Here is a 16651-nt window from a genome sequence, read left to right on the forward strand (position 1 = left end):
CGAACCAACCAGAATTCTGTTGCACATGGTTATATTTGGCCCCTTTTCTTAGAAAAAATGAAGTGTCACATGTGACTAGAGAAAGAATGGCTAAAAGGTCTGCCAGCTGCAGCCTTTGACTCAAACAGAATTCTCCTAACCTATGTGCTTTTCTTGACTTACCCAAACTATGAAATGAGTAGGGTTTATTTAGCCTCTCCTTAACTTGCACATTTTCTTTTGGAAACAAAAGTATAACACCCAACATATTTTTATTGATGGGACTATCAGAAACAGCCTACAACTTTTGGTTAGGACTAGTTGCCTGGGTATATCATGTGTGTTTCTTAAATCCTCAGAATAGAACCTAATTCCATTTTGTGAGTATTAATTGCCCATGAACTATTATCAAGACTTAATGTGCAAAGGTGTCCCTAAGGTTTATCACTTAGCAAATTTTGGGGAAAAGAGGGTTAGCCAATAGGAAGAGTAAAGAACAAATAAACAATTCCAGTGTTTTTCATGTAGATATAAATAAAAGTTCAACCTTGACCTTCTGTACCCATTTGCTCAATGTGTCCCCTATTTGTTCTCTGGCAGGAGAATTGAACTGAAAGGACAATCTTTTTTTCCATGTTCACACTAGCTATGTTGCAATGAAGAATTAGAATCAAGGGGAGGAGCCATGAGAAAAAAGAAACAAAGAGAAGAGAGAGAGAGAGAGACAGGAAACAATATGGTTCGATCTGCATTCAGGCTTCATAATTCTTTCTCTGGCTGTGGATAGCTTTCACGTGTATTTTGGAGTTGAAGGATGATCATTTGTAACTGGGGAAATGGAAGAGGAAACAAAAAACAAATTCTTCATGCAACTTGACCTGGTTCTTTCTGAGCATCTAAAATTTTCATTTTCCTGTTTCCTTCCTCTACAAAACAGGCTAACGACGTGCAACTAGGACCAAGGAGCCAGCAGGTGAGAAGGACTCTAGGCAGCTGTGAAGAAATGGAGTCCAGTACATAGCAGGACATCTGAAAATGAGGGCAAATGAACATGAAAGGATGTTCTTCCCCTTTGTGTTCTTCCTTCTCTCCTGATCATAGCTCATGTGACATACCATGGCTTCTTCGGTGACTACTTGTAAAATACTGCTGTTTCTGATGTTGGTGTTAGCTGCTTATGTCATTTGGATGGCTTCAGAAAATGTCTCAAAGGTAGGAATTGGTTTCTCTTTTAGTATTAACCATCACCCCAAGATAAATCAAAATAAATGCTGTATCTTGCATGTAGGAATGCCGGTTAATTAAACAAATTCCTCAACATTCCTCCTCCTCCCCCCAAAACTGAGCAGGTGCTGTATTGGCAGCAAGAAAAACTGAGGGAGGGAAAGAAGGAAAAGCAGAGACAGAGGACCAAGTTTTCTCATGAGGGAGATGGAGGAAATGATACCAGGGAACCAGAGTCAAGGAGTAAAATAGAGTCTAGGAACAGCTTTGATTATTTCAGACAAGATTTGAATGTGGGGTGGAGGAAGGCTCTGTTTTCTTGCATGAGAGAGGCATTTAAGAACAATTCACAAGAATTTGGAATCAGAAAACAGGGTGCAAATCCTATTGTCCTTGAAGTTTGTCCATAGCTCTTCAAGGAACCCATTTACCTCAGGCCTAATCCAAACTTTTAAGGCAGTTCCAGGAAGGTTTAATACTTTTTTAGAGTCCAGGATAGACCAAATTATAAAGTGATTTCTGGAAAGGAAAAAGTAGCACATTTGACTGACTTATTTCTAACCATGGAGACCTGGGACTGTCCATAGGCATGACTACTCCTGAGCCAGTTTGAGTTAGCTCCAGGTCATCCCTGAAGTGATCTATTCTGACCTTTGGAATATACAACAACTCAAAATTGTTGATTTTTTCATTATTTTATTTATTGACTTACTCTTGATATTTTTCACGTCAGGCAATTTCTTACTCTAGTTCCATAGGTATGTACAAGTGGTTGTTTCAGTAAACAGTGAGATGTGTACCCCAGAACTTTGGCTCTCTATCTTTACATCTGATTGCTATTTATTCTTGATTTTATCTGAATTTCCAAGCATCATTTACTCTTCTCTCTTCAAAATGTGTTTATATGAACATAATAATCACAAACATAAAAAATGTTTCAGTACATGAAAAGGAATATATAAAAACTGTGGACTTTTATTAAATAGTCTTTTAAAAATCTATACATGTGTAATATATATATTATATATACAAATTTGTGTGGGTGTGTGGGTGTGTGAGTGTGTGGCAAAGTGGCTTAGTGGATAGAGAGCCACAAGATAAGAGATCTTATCAAGAACACCTTGGTTCGAGTCTCACATCTGACATATGTTAGCTGTGTGACTCTGGGCTAGTCACTTTAATCCCTCAGTGTTTTAGGTGACTCTAATATTATAAATTGCAGAGAAGATCTCGATTTGCATTGGTAAAAGATGTTTCCTCACCTGAATCTACCCCACATTAATGAGGTCACAAATCCAGAACTTATTTCTCACATATAATTATTATTTGTTTCCCAGGGATTTTTAAGTCTCCAGCACAAGCTGGACACACCTTGGCTGCTAAACAACATGTGTTTCTTATAACTCTGAAATTGAATCTCATATATTAAATATAAACTGAAAAGAAATAGTGGTTACAAACTGGGAATGTGTTATGTGCAATATTCACATAATGTGTCATTTTCTCATTGCTTCAGTTTCCTTCTCTCCTCATTGTTTCGACCACTTCTCATTGCTTGGACACTTGCACAAAGTCTTCATGCTCTGAAACACAACTCAGCACTGCCACAGAACCCACAGAGACTGATTTGAAAATTAAAAAAATCATAGAGCAGTTGGATCACCAGATCCCACACAGGCCATTCTCCCATATCAACACTACCACAAGTGCAGCCCACAGTGTGGCCAAAATCATCAATCCTAAGACCACCTACTGCACAGGGGATCAGCTAGATATTCTCCTGGAGGTGAGAGACCATTTGGGGCACAGAAAACAATATGGAGGAGACTTCTTAAGAGCCAGGATTTCTTCCCCAGATCTGAAGGCAGGAGCCTCAGGACGGGTGACAGATTTCAACAATGGCACCTACCTTGTCAGTTTCACTTTATTCTGGGTGGGCAGAGTCTCTGTATCTCTTCTGCTCATCCACCCCAGTGAAGGAGTGTCTGCACTCTGGAGAGCAAGGAATAGGGGCTATGATAAGGTGATTTTCATGGGTCAATTTGCCAATGGTACAACCAGGGTCTTCAGTGAATGTGGCCTGGTCCTAAATACAAGTGCTGAACTGTGCCAGTACATGGACCCTCGAGACCAAGAAGCATTCTACTGTGTGAAACCTCCACAAGTATACTGTGATGCACTGACTGATATGAAGACCAGGAATAGTGGAGTTTCTTATCTTAGTATAAAAGAGAAAACTCTTTTACATAAGTAAGTAGACTTTCCAATATGGAGTGGGGCTTAGTGAGAAGACTTAGGGGATCAACCATACACACACACATAAGATTCACTGACCTACAGGAGCCAAATTAGCCATATTACACTTGCCTGAATTCAATCCATGAAAGGGGAAACCCTGTGTAAAGCAACCTGTATCATATAGGCTCATGGATGCAGTAATAATATCTAACACTTATATAGTGTGTTATAAATATTTCATTGCATCCTAACTGTAAACCTTGGCAGTAGATGATATTTTTATTCCATTTTCCAGATGAAAAAAACTGAGTTAGAGCTTAAGACTTACCGCAGGTCACACAGAATGTAAGAATCTAAGACTAGATTTGAACTCAGTTCTTTCCTACTCTATAATTGGTACTTTATTCACTGTACCACCTGGATGCCATTAATAGTGACTTATAGGACTGGTTTCAATGGCCTTCATTCTTATGAATATCTTTTCCCCCCACTTTTGCCCACAGTAATCCACAGATTGGACTGCCAGTTAAAAGCTGACTTAAACAAGAAAATATGAATGGCAAGCAAGAAAAGTTAATTGAAAATATTCTTCAGTTAGTCTCAATGTTCTCTTTGGTCTATCAAAGTATTTTCTTGTCCAGTCCTGTGATTTAATTCTCTAATGATACATATCTGTATATCAGAAACTCCTTTATCATCTTAGAGATTTCCCTGGCGCACTGAGAGGTTGTGACTTTTCCATGGTCATTTATCTGGTATCCATCAGAGGTGGAACCTGAATTCCTTTTTCATCTGTACCACAGTGCCTCTCTAGCCTTAAGGTAGGCAAATGATGGAAGGAAGAAAATAAAGTAGCTATTAAGCTTCTAATAGGCCATAGGCACTGTGCTGAGTATTTTTCACAAATTTTATTTCATTTGAACCTCACACCAACCTAAGAGGTAGATGCTATTATTGTCTCCATTATACAGTTGAGGAAACTGAGGCAGAGAAAGTGACTTTCCCAGGGTCACACAGCTAGAAAGTGTCTGAAGGTAGATTTTAACTCAGGTCTTCTTGACTCCAGGTCCAATGATTCATATACTGTATCATCTAACTACAGAGAAAAGAACCAAACTGCAGAAATTTAGGGACAAACTAATGGGTTTGGGTTTTTGTTATTGTAGTTCTGCATGTTGCACCCAGGCTGAAGGTAGATTAACTTGTGCTATTGTTTCTTCAAGGTCCAATGTAGGGATTGACATTATGAGAGGATTTGAACCCATCACGGTCTCCCAGTGTAACAGTAAGTCTGTTCTTCTCTGCTCTGTTGTGGTTCATGGTCAGTAACTCTATAAAAGTCATTCATCCTCATCAACAGTAACTCTGCCTATATATCATGACCAGGAAACTCTACCCAAAGCATATCAGAGGAAGTATAATGAGTGTCAGATTCCTTGAGCATAAAAAAAAAGAAATCCTATACTAAGAAATGTTTTCAACTTAAATTTAAACTAGTTTTTCTTGTTAATTAACCATATCTGTCATCAAAGCACAGCTAAGTACATTTTCATTTGGTCCTTTTAAATCTGTACAGGAGGTATTCCCATCTGTCTAATCATACTGGTCTGGTATGTTTGAAATAATCTATGAAGAAGCCAGAGTGAGAAATACATTTGCTTTTAGATTTCTACTAGACCCATCTCAAGTTGTGAGTTGATGAACTTGGCATTTTTCTGGAAATGCATTCTTACCCCAGGGTCTTCAATGACAAATAGAAATCTCACATTATATAACAAAAATGAATTTTTGTTGTTGTTGTTAGATCAACCAATTGACCAAGATGGAAAAGGCGTGTAAAGTCAATCTCATTTTAAAAGTGATAGATAGTATAAAAATATAAACTATATTTACATGAACAAAATTTTCGTAAAAATGGATGGAAAATTTTGGGTAGAGAAGTGGTTAAGATGGTGTCCAGTCCTGATGGAGTCCTGTGTATACCTATGTATGCCTGGTGCTTCTAGGTATGTGCATACAGATCTGCAACATGTCTCTTTTTTTCTTTTCTTTTTTAAATAAATTTTGCATTCTTTTTTCAAGCTGCTCCAGTAGAAAGAATGTTGGATTTGACATCAGAGAATATGGGTTCACATCCCTACTCTGCCACCTGTAGGCTCATAGAGTAGCCTTAGAGCCAGAGATGAACTTAGAAGGCCATTTACTCCATCCAACCATTTTAAATATGGAGAAATTGAAGAACAGAGAAGTTACATGACTTGTCCAGTGTCTTATAGCTAGTAAACACTAAAAGTGGGTTTTGAACTCAGATTTTCTGACCTCAAATCTCATGCCTGAGCCATTAGACTGTGAAAGACAGTAAATCTCTACAATTATAGCTTCCTGATCTGTGAAATGAGGGGGATGGAATAAATGACCCCTGAAGGTACTTCTCATTTCAAATCTATGATCCAATGGTCCTTACTCTGAGGAAATCACAGCCAGTACTCAACTCAGACCACAGGAATTTCTTCCACATTTGAGAACTCTTTTCTTTAGATTCTTTATTTTCCTTCTACCTATATATTTAAAATCTCTAACAAATATGTGGGGTGTTCTAAATCATCATTCAGATCATTAGCATCATTTTATTTTTTGAATTTAAGCATTAGCCAGGGATTAAATATCAATTAGAAAATTGCAAAACATAAAATAAACATGAGCTCTTTCTTTGAATTACAACCATATGAGCCTTCTTCTCCTGTTCTCCCCTTCCATACTCTTTTATTTGTAGTACATAATAATACAAATAATGAAATAAAGATTGCTATAAATTATGAAATTATATTCTTAGTTGCTGAATGTTTGGAACTTCAGAGTTTTTGGTGCTAATGATATCTTCTGATCAGTTTTATGTTTTATATAATTGATCTTTTATAAATAGAACAAATCACTTTACTTCTTCATTTCTTCCCAGGTCAGGATACCAGGCAGATTAACTTTTTTTTTCAATCCAACAAATTTAATATATGTGAAATACTTTACTAGGCATTGATGCTACCAAGACAAAAACCAGATAACTCCTTCCCTCAGGGAGCTTGCACAATTGAAAAGAATTAGAATGAAAAGATCACTTTGAGGACGAAATTCCCATATTTCATCATCACCCCTTTCCTAGTCAAGTCATATCTCCCAAAGGACCTGTTTCACTGAGTTTAGAACTCTGGGAGGGGCATTTAAATGGACAAGCCATTCACTCCTGACTTAAAGATAAACACCCTTATCCCTGGAGTGGCTCCAAAGTGAGATGGGGACGAGGCAGAAGGAAGTTCTGGGTATTTTTTTTCTGGAATTTTATTTATTTCATATATATATATATATATATATACACATATTTTCAGTTCTTAACATTCACTTCCACAAGAATATGAATTCAAAATTTTCTCCCTATCTCTCCCCAGCCCTCCACTCCAGGACAGCATGCACCCCATCCATCACTTCCTCCCGTCTGTCCTCCCTTCTATTATCCATGCTTCTTCCATCCCCCTTCTCCCCTATTTTCCTTTAGGGCAAAATAGATTTCTACACTTCATTGCCTATATAGCTTAATTTCCAGTTGCATGCTAAAACAATTTTTAAAATTTACTCTTAAAACTCAGTTCCATATTCTCTCCCTCCCTCCTCACCCATCCTCATTGAGAAAACAAGCAATTCAATGCAGGTCATACATATGTAACTATGCAAAGCAATCCCATAATAGGTATGTTGTAAAGGACTACCCACATTTCCCTCTGTCCTATCCTTTTATTTATTCTATGTATTTATCTATTCCATTCTCTCCCTTGACCTGTCCTACCACAATAGTTTGATTATCCCTTTCCCCAATTTGTTGTCCCTTCTGTTATCTTCCCTCTCCTAGCCCCTTCCCCCTTGCCTTCCTACAGGGTAAAATAGATTTCCATATCTAACTGAGTGTGTGCTATTCCCTCCTTAAGCCAAATTCCAGGAGAGTAAATCTGTTATGTCCTTTCATCTCACCCTTCTTCCCCTCCACTGTAAAAGCTCTTCCTTCCCTCTTTTATGTGAGATGATTTGCCACATTCTACCTCTCCCTTTTTCTTACTCCTAGTACATTGCATTAGACTGTAAGTTTTATTTTTTTAGGTATTCTTCCTTCATATTCAGCTCACCTTGTGACATCTGTCTATGTGTGTGTGTATTTATAGATAGATAGATAGATAGGTATATGTATGCACACATACACCCATGTAAATATACATACCTACACATATATAATATACTTATGCATATACATACATACCTGTAAATACATATATATATATATATACCCTTTAACTACCCTAATACTGAAAAAGGTCTCATGAATTACAAATAGCATCTTTCCATGCACGAATGTAAACAATTCAACTTTAATGAGTTCCTTAAGGCTTCTCTTTCCTGTGTACCTTTTCATGTTTCTCTTGATTCTTGTATTTGAAAGTCAAATTTTCTATTCAGCTCTGGTCTTTTTAACAAGAATGCTTGGAAGTCTTCTATTTCATTGAAATTCTATTTTCCCCATGAAGTATTATATTCAGTTTTGCTGGGTAGGTGATTCTTGCTTTTAATCCTATCTCCTTTGACTTCTGGAATATCACATTTCAAGTCCTTTGATCCCTTATTGTAGAAGCTGCTAAAAACCTGTTACCCTGATTGTATTTTGACCATACTTGAACTATTTCTTTTGGGCTACTTGTAATATTTTTGCTTGACCTGAGAACTCTGGATTTTGGCTACAATATTCCTATGAGTTTTCCTCTTGAGATCTCTTTCAGGAGGTGATCAGTGAATTCTTCCCATTTATATTTTGTCCTCTGATTCTAGAATATCAGGGCAGTTTGTCTTGACAATTTCTTGGAAGATGAGGTCTAGGCTCTTTTTTTGATCATAGTTTTCAGGTAGACCAATAATTTTCAGATTATCTCTCCAGGATCTGTTTTCCAGGTCAGTCATTTTTCCAATGAGATATTTCACAGTCTTCTATGTATTCATTCTTTTGGTTTTGTTTTGTAATTTTTTGGTTTCTCATAAAGTCGTTAGCTTCCATCTGCTCCATTATAATTTTTAAAGAACAATTTTCTGCAGTGACCTTTTGAACCTCCTTTTCATTTTGGCTAATTCTGCTTTTAAAAGTATTCTTCTCCTCATTGATGTTTTGGACCTCTTTTGCCATTTGGGTTAGTCTATTTTTAAAACTGTTATTTTCCCTTTTTTGCTAATTTATTTATTTTTTAGTTTTCAACATTCATTTCCACAAAATTTTGAGTTCCAAATTTTCTCCCCTTCTCTCCCTTCTCCACACACCAAAAGGTCAAGCATTTTGATTACCCCTTCCACCAATCTTCCCTCCCTTCTAACACCCCTCTCTTGCCTTATCCACATCTTCTCTCTTGTCCTGTAGGGCAAGACAAATTTCTATACCCTATTACCTGTATTTCTTATTTCCCAGCTGCACACAAAAACAATTCTCAACATTTGTTCCTAAAACTTTGAGTTCTGACTTCTCTTCCTTCCTCCCTCCCTACCCATCCCCACTGAGAAGGCAAGTAATTCAATATAGGCTATATATATGTAGTTTTGCAAATGACTTCCATAATAGTCATGTTGTGTAAGACTAACTATATTTCCCTCCATCCTATCCTGCCTCCCATTTCTTCTGTTCTCTGTTTTGACCTTGTATCTCTCCAAGAGCATTTACTTCTAATTGCTCCCTCCTCCCATTTGTCCTCCCTTCCATCATCCCCCCCCACCCTGCTTATCCTCTTATCCCCTACTTTCCTGTAGCATAAAATAGGTTTTTATACCAAATTGAGTCAACATAATTTCCTCCTTGAGCCAAACATGATGAGAGTAAGCTTCACTTTTTCCCTCTCACTTCCCCCCTTTTCCCCTCCATTGAAAAAGCTTTTTCTTGCCTCTTTTATGAGAGATAATTTGCCCCATTCCATTTCTCCCTTTCTCCTTCCAATATATTCCTTTCTTATCCCTTAATTTTATTTTTTTAAGATATGATCCCTTCCTATTCAACTCGCCCTGTGCTCTCTGTCTATCTATATCTGTAGATATAGATATAGATATGTGTGTGCATAATCCCTCCAACTACTCAAGTACTGAGAAAAGTTTCAAGAGTTACAAATATTATCTTTCCATGTAGGAATGTAAACAGTTCAACTTTAGTAAGTCCCTTATGATTTTTCTTTCTTGTTTACCTTTTCATGCTTCTCTTAATTCTTGTGTATGAAAGTCAGATTTTCTTTTCAGCTCTGGTCTTTTTATCAGGAATGCTTGAAAGTCCTCTATTTCATTGAAGGACCATTTTTTACCCTGAAATATTATCCTCAGTTTTTCAGGGTAGATGATTCTTTGTTTTAATCCTAGTTCTTTTGACTTCTGGAATGTCATATTACATGCCCTTTGATCCCTTGATGTAGATGTAGATGCTAGATCTTGTGTTATCCTGATTGTATTTCCACAATACTTGAAGTGTTTCTTTCTAGCTGCTTGCAATATTTTCTCCTTGACCTGGGAACTCTGAAATTTGGCTACAGTATTCCTAGGAGGTGTTCTTTTTGGATCTCTTTCAGGAAGTGATTGGCAAATTCTTTCAATATTTATTTTACTCTCTGGTTCCAGAATATCAGGGCAGTTTTCCTTGATAATTTCATGAAAGATGATGTTTAGGCTCTTGTTTCGATCATGGTTTTCAGGCAGTCCCATAATGTTTAAATTGTCTCTCCTGGATCTATTTTCCAGGGCAGTTGTTTTTCCAATGAGATATTTGACATTATCTTCTATTTTTTTCATTCTTTTGGTTTTATTTTGTAATTTCTTGGTTTCTCATAAAGTCATTAGCTTCCATCTGTTGCATCCTAATTTTTAAAGAACTATTTTCCTCAGTGAGATTTTGAAACTCTTTTTCCATTTGATTAATTCTGCTTTTTAAAGCATTCTTCTCCTCATTGGCTTTTTGGACCTCTTTTGCCAATTGAGTTAGCCCATTTTTAAAGGTGTTATTTTCTTCAGCAATTTTTTGGGTCATCATCTAAAAGGTTGGAAGAAAACAAATGTTCACCAAGAAAGTAATTTTCCACAGTCTTATTTTTTCCCTTTTGGGGACATTTTCCCAGTCAGTTATTTGACCTATGAGTCCTTTGTCAAGCAGAGGGTGTACTCTGGGGACCTATAATTTCTCAGTTCCTCCAAGGTGGCAAAATCAAGGGAGAGAAGTTTACTCCTCTTCTGTCCTGTGCACTGATCTGGAAGCAACCAAAAAGTTTTCTGTCCAGAATCTGCAAATAGTAGAATTCCCTTTCATCAACCAGCTCCAGCTCTGCCATGCCAGCACTCCTCCTCACTCCCAGCCAGTGACGTTCAAATCAGCTACTCAATTCCCCCAGGGGGTTTAGGCTGAGGGCTCCACAAATGGACACTGCTGCAGCTGCCACAGCCACTGCTGCTGCTGCTGCTTCTGCCTCTGCTGCCACCACCACCACCTGGGGCTGGAGCTAGGGGAGAACCCTGATCCCTTCTTACCCAGTTGAAAAAGCCCTCTCACTCAACTTTGAAGCTGCCTTTGGCTTTGTTGTGTTGAGGAATCTAGAACCACCACTGCTGCCGGGGATTCCAACTCTGAGGCCCATTCTGGTCCTATTCCTCCTGGTGCCATGCAGCCAAGGCTGGGCTGTGCTCCACTCTTTGTCCAATGTGATAGATCTTTCCTGTCTGCCTTCCAGGTTACCTTGGGCTGGAAATCTCTTTTGGTCTGTTGTTCTGTGTCTTCTGCCACTCTAGAACTTTTTGAGAGTCATTTCTACATGCATTTTATGGGCTGTGGGGGAAGAGTTAGAGTATGTACATCTTTCTACTCCACCATCTTGGCTCTGCCCCAAAAGTGTTGTTTTCTTCAGCATTTTTTTGAGTCTCTTAGCAAGCCATTGACTTCTTTTTGAGGATTCTTGCATCACTCTCATTTCTCTTCCCAGTTTTTCCTCCACCTCTCTTACTTGATTTTCAAAATCTTTTTTGAACTCTTCCATGGTCTGAGACCGTTACATATTTATTTTGGAGGTTTTGACTTTCATGTCTTCATCTGGTGGTATGCTTTGTTATTCCTCATCTGAAAGAATGGAAGAAAATACCTGCTCACCAAGGAAATAACCTTCTATAGTCTTATTTTTTTCCCCTTTTCGGGGGGGACATTTTCCCAATCAGTTACTTGACTTCTGAGCCCTTTGTCAAGTGGAGGATGTATTTTAGGGACCTGTAAGTTCTCAGTTTCTCCAAGGTGGCAGAATCATGGGAGAGGAGTTTACTCTCCTGATCTGTGCTCTGGTCTGTGAGCAGCCACAAGCATTTTTTTCTGCCCTCTATGAGTAGGATTCCCTTTTCACAGTCACCACCAGCTCCACCACTCCAGCACTCTTGCTCATCCCAGGACCACCACTGTGAGAGGAGATCCAGATCAGCAGCCTGATTTCCTCACGGTCCTTAGGCTGAGAGCTAAAAAAGTGGGTGCTGCTGCAGCAGTGGTTGCTGCCTCTCTGGGGCTAGAGCCAGACAACCCTCCCCTTTCACCCACTTGAAAGAGCTTTCTTACTGACCTTTGAAGCTATCTTTGGTATTTGCGGGTTTAGAAATCTGGGAACCACAGCTGCTACCCATGATTCCATGCCCTGGAGCCTGCTCCAGTCCTGTCCATGCCACGCTGTGCAGTCAAGGAAGGCCTGCTCTCCACTCTGAGCCTGGTGTGATAGACTTTTCCTGGCAGCCTTCCAGACTGTCTTGGGCTGGAAATCTCTTTCACTCTGTCATTTTGTGACTAATGCTGCTCTAGAATTTTAGTCATTTTTTACAGGTATTTTGTGGGCTATGGGGGAAGAAGTAGAGCAGGTTCATCTTTCTGCTCTACCATCTTGGCTCTGCTCCTCTTTCTCTAGATTAACTTTGTATAGGTAAAATTCATTGCCAAATTAGGATATAGTCCTGAGTTGTTTTTTTTTTTTTTTTAAAGCATGAATCATGAACCCTGATAACGGAACTATTTTCAATTTTCTCTCTCAAGTGTAAGCCTTGATTTTGTCCATGCTTTTCTGCCCAATTCTTTCTAAATGACTTTTTCTGCTATTTCTGAAGTTTCTTGACTTTCTTCAGATGAAGAAAGCATTAGAGTTATCATAAAGTGCAAATGATTGCATCTCTTCCTCATCACTGCTGGTTACCTGGTACTCATCTGAATTAAAAAACTGAGAGTTGTTTTCATTTTTTCTTCTCTTTGTTTCTTTTTTGTTTCATATGGTTTTTGGCTTTCTGATATGTACTTCTACTCAAATATCATGAAAGGTACATCTTTTTTTGCCACAGTGGAAACTAATACATATTTTGTATGAATAGAAAATTTCCAAATATGCCAAGTGCTTTGCTAAATGCAAAGGATGCAGATGGAAAAGATAAGACAGTCCTAGGGCTCAAGGAGTTCATACTTTAATTGGGAGAAACAATATGTCTGAGTTCAGCCGTACAGTGCATGGAAAATCCTGGAATCCTTAAGTGTCCAAAGGTTGGGGAGATGGTCAGACCCAAGGGTCGGGCAGATCAGATGGCAGTACCATAGAGGCCTGGAGATCTGGAGTGGCAGGGCAAATTTTAGTGTCTATAATAGTTCAGAATGCAGTGGCAAGGCAGATGGTAAGTCTAAGATTCTCTCCATCTCACTGGAGAATTTTGGAGAGGTAGTCTAGTTGTGACTAGAGGTAGTCTATTTGGTGACTCCTAGCTCCTCCAAGCAGTGTAAGTATGGATTTCATTCTTTCATCTTATTGCTTCTGAAGGGGTCTTGGTACCTGGCAGTCCTAGGACAAGGAAAATGGAGGCAAGGGCAAAGGTTGGCCCTGCTGGTGATTCTTTATACCACAAGGCAGCAATGGATTGGGTTTTATTCCACTTCCTTTATGGGATTAGCTCTCCATTAGAATATTGTTCTAATGATGCCAGTCTCAGCAATTCCATCCTGAGGGACCCAAGTAGTTTTTCTCTGTTTCATAGTCATATTGATCTTCTAGCATAAAAGACAACAGATATGTGAATGGTCTGGGTCATAAGAGAGATTAGGTGAAGGAGTACAGATGGAGTAGAGGGAATCACTATCTACTAATAGAAAACCAATTCAAAATGAATATTTTGAAATAGCATTAGTGGCATCATGTTCTTTTAAAAAAGGGAAGTCTTAAGAGTTCTGAAAAGGGTCTTTGAGAGGCTAGGGCCAGTCCTTAGGTGGGACCTGCGTATGAGCATTCTTAGGACATTGCTTGAACCCATGTTACTCAGATTAGCAAGAGATGGTATCAGTCTGGTTGAATATTTTGGTAATTGTGATAGAGAGGAAGATTGCTCTAGTATACTAATTCTGAATGCACTGAATTTACCAGATGTTGAAACAGTGAGAGAGAAATGCCAGATCGGAATGAAGTCCCCTATTCCCAGTGGCTATTCTTTGCAAGGAAAGTGGAATCCAGCATTTTGTAAACTGACTCCACTAAGTAATGAGTCTATAATCAATGGTTGTTTGAAAGGAAAACTCATTTACCTCATGGGAGATTCTACCTTACGCCAGTGGATAGACTACTTCTCCAAAACTGTGAAAAGTAAGTTTTCTGAATTTATTTTTTTACTAATATAATTTCTGTGTGAATTTTTTGCTTGATTTTCTTGACCTTTGAAGGGATAGAGGAAATTCTGCAAAGTAATTCTTATATTTTTCATGAGAAAATGTTAATTTCCTGCACTATCATGTATAGGTATGGAAAATTTAATTGGGGGGAGGGTGACAATATGGCATGTGAGGCAAAAATTATTCTCTAATTATTAATTAGCTTGACAGTGAGGCAATTAATATAGCCTCCACTGAAATGTGGTAAGATTCTTTTCTTTGCTTCAAAAATGTAATAATTTTCCCCCCCATCAGCACTGAAGTATTTTGATCATCATGGAACTGGACCATTTAAGAAGTGCATACTTCTGGATGCAGAAAGACATATTCATATTCAATGGAAAAAACATGGGCATCCATTTGTCACTAAAAAACTATACTCATTAAAAAATCATGCATATATTACCCGTGAAATTGATGGAGTAGCAGGAGACAGAAACACAGCCATAGTCATCACCCTTGGACAACATCTCAGACCATTCCCAATTGACATCTTCATCCGAAGAGTTATCAACATCCAAAGGGCAATTAAGAGGTTATTGCTAAGAAGCCCAGATACCAGAGTTATCCTGAAGGCAGAAAACACTAGGGAGATGCACACTGAGGCTGAGTCACTTGGTGACTTTCATGGCTATATTCAGTACCTTATTATGAGAGACATTTTCCAGGATCTCAAAGTGGGTATCATTGATGCCTGGGATATGACCATTGCATATGACTCTAGAATCCTCCACCCACCTAATAATGTTGTTGAAAACCAGATTAATATGTTCTTAAACTATATCTGCTAAGGGATTGAGAAAAAAATCACCAGGAATGGCTCTCCATAGTTTTATCCATTAAGTATTATGGGAGGACCAAACATAAAATTTAATTTCTTATTTTCCTTAATTTCAGTTACAGAACAACTTGCCAAAGTGCGTGTATACTTTGGGATTCAAAACTATTATATGTCTTCTGTCTTTGTAAGAAGTAGGTAAATGCTGTACTTTCAGGGAACAGATAAAATCCACAAGACAAAAATCATAAGCAAATTCTACAATGGCTGAACTGAGAAAAGTTTTTTTTTTCTTGAACTAGCTTACAAAGTTAATATTGAACAGCAATACTACTAGTTAAACTTGCCTTGAAACTATTTACATTTAAATGAATTTCAATGAGTAAAATAGCATAGCAATTTTTAGTTACTCTTTCTAAGTTTTCAATGGGATCATTTGTCTTCATTTTCATCAACATTCCTTCTTTATGATTGTTGTCTATTCCTTTGGTTTTGCTTCACATACACATACACACAGACCTCCATCAGTTTCAACTTCCTTATCTGTAAAATAGGGAGAATAATAATGCCTATCTTACAGAGTTTTATGAGGACCAAAAGAGATCATATATAAAACACTTTGCAAACCTTAAACCATTTTATAAATACCAGATATTATTGTAATTCATAGATACATGGAGAAATGAGACATTAAATGACTTACAAAGGTTGCACTGGTAGGAAGTGGCAGAGTCAGAGTTTAAACTATAGTCCTCTAACTTCTCTTCATTATGCCATTCTGTTTTTTGTTGATCTTAACTATATTAGGGGAACTTTTCAAAACTTAACTACTCTCCTATTATTGGACATTTAGGTTGCTTCCAGTTTTTTGAAATTACAAATAAAGCAATTAACAATGGTGACTTTAAAAGACTGATGAGTTCAATGGACTAGAGATACAGAAGGAAATATGGATTTTCATACAGGGACAAAAGTTGATCTATTTTGCTGGACTATAGTCCACACTTGTCTTGAGGATGACTTCTATTCAGGAGTTTGGGTGGAGTTGGTAGGTCTTAAGAGTAAGAACAAATGTGAAAAAAAAACAGCTTTTTTGTTTGTTTTTATTTCTACTTTGTTCTGGATTTGCTTCTCAATTTTATTTTTGTCACCTATTAATTTTTGCTCAATTAAATTTGTTGTTGATTTTGTGTTGATTCCATTTTTTTAAAAAATGCTTTATCAATATCTTTTATTTTTATATATCTGCATTTTCTTCTGTATTCATACCCTTTTCTCTCTCAGAGACCTTACCCTTACCACAAAGAACAAAAAAGGAGGAAGAAAAAGAGAAAAAGTTCAGTAAAGAGAATCATATTAAAAATAGTCTGATATTACATACAATTTTCCATAACCATGTAGAACCACATCTGCATAGAGGAGAGAAAGTGTGTAATTCTATCTCTTTCTTGCAATAAACTTGTCCATAAATATATACATATGTGTACATATTAACACTAATCTATACTTTTAATACCAGATATTCACATTTTTAATAAACAAGTTGATCATTCTAGAAACAAAATATGAACAAAGTTCCAGACAAAATTTCACACCTAGCTTTCCCCCCCCATTCACAGATTTTTACACTATAGTATGATTATTGATTCACTAAAACATTATTTCACAAGTGGACACTGGAGAAAATA

General features: G+C 37.6%; 1 protein-coding gene across 2 annotated transcripts; it reads left to right on the plus strand.

Moving 5' to 3' along the window:
- Positions 1-633: 633 nt before the first annotated feature.
- LOC140505243 (NXPE family member 2-like) lies at positions 634-16153 on the plus strand. 2 transcript variants are annotated; one of them, XM_072611046.1, is made up of 6 exons: positions 634-952; positions 1081-1191; positions 2720-3453; positions 4665-4726; positions 13905-14120; positions 14441-16153. In XM_072611046.1, exons 2-6 carry the CDS (start codon positions 1096-1098, stop codon positions 14974-14976), a joined length of 1644 nt encoding a protein of 547 aa, XP_072467147.1. In that variant the 5' UTR covers positions 634-952; positions 1081-1095; the 3' UTR covers positions 14977-16153. The 2 variants fall into 2 exon arrangements, with proteins under 2 accessions (XP_072467147.1, XP_072467146.1); XM_072611045.1 differs by having other exon boundaries at positions 635-1191.
- The last annotated feature ends 498 nt before the right edge of the window (positions 16154-16651 follow it).

Source organism: Notamacropus eugenii, chromosome 5 (genome assembly GCF_028372415.1).
Source record: "Notamacropus eugenii isolate mMacEug1 chromosome 5, mMacEug1.pri_v2, whole genome shotgun sequence".
In the NCBI taxonomy this organism is placed as follows: domain Eukaryota; kingdom Metazoa; phylum Chordata; class Mammalia; order Diprotodontia; family Macropodidae; genus Notamacropus; species Notamacropus eugenii.

Coding starts and splice junctions, on each gene's coding strand:
- LOC140505243 (XM_072611046.1), top strand. CDS start 1,096: ATGGCTTCTTCGGTGACTACTTGTAAAATACTGCTGTTTCTGATGTTG. Junction 4,727..13,904: donor CACGGTCTCCCAGTGTAACA/GTAAGTCTGTTC, acceptor TGAATTTACCAG/ATGTTGAAACAGTGAGAGAG. Junction 14,121..14,440: donor CTTCTCCAAAACTGTGAAAA/GTAAGTTTTCTG, acceptor CCCCCCCATCAG/CACTGAAGTATTTTGATCAT.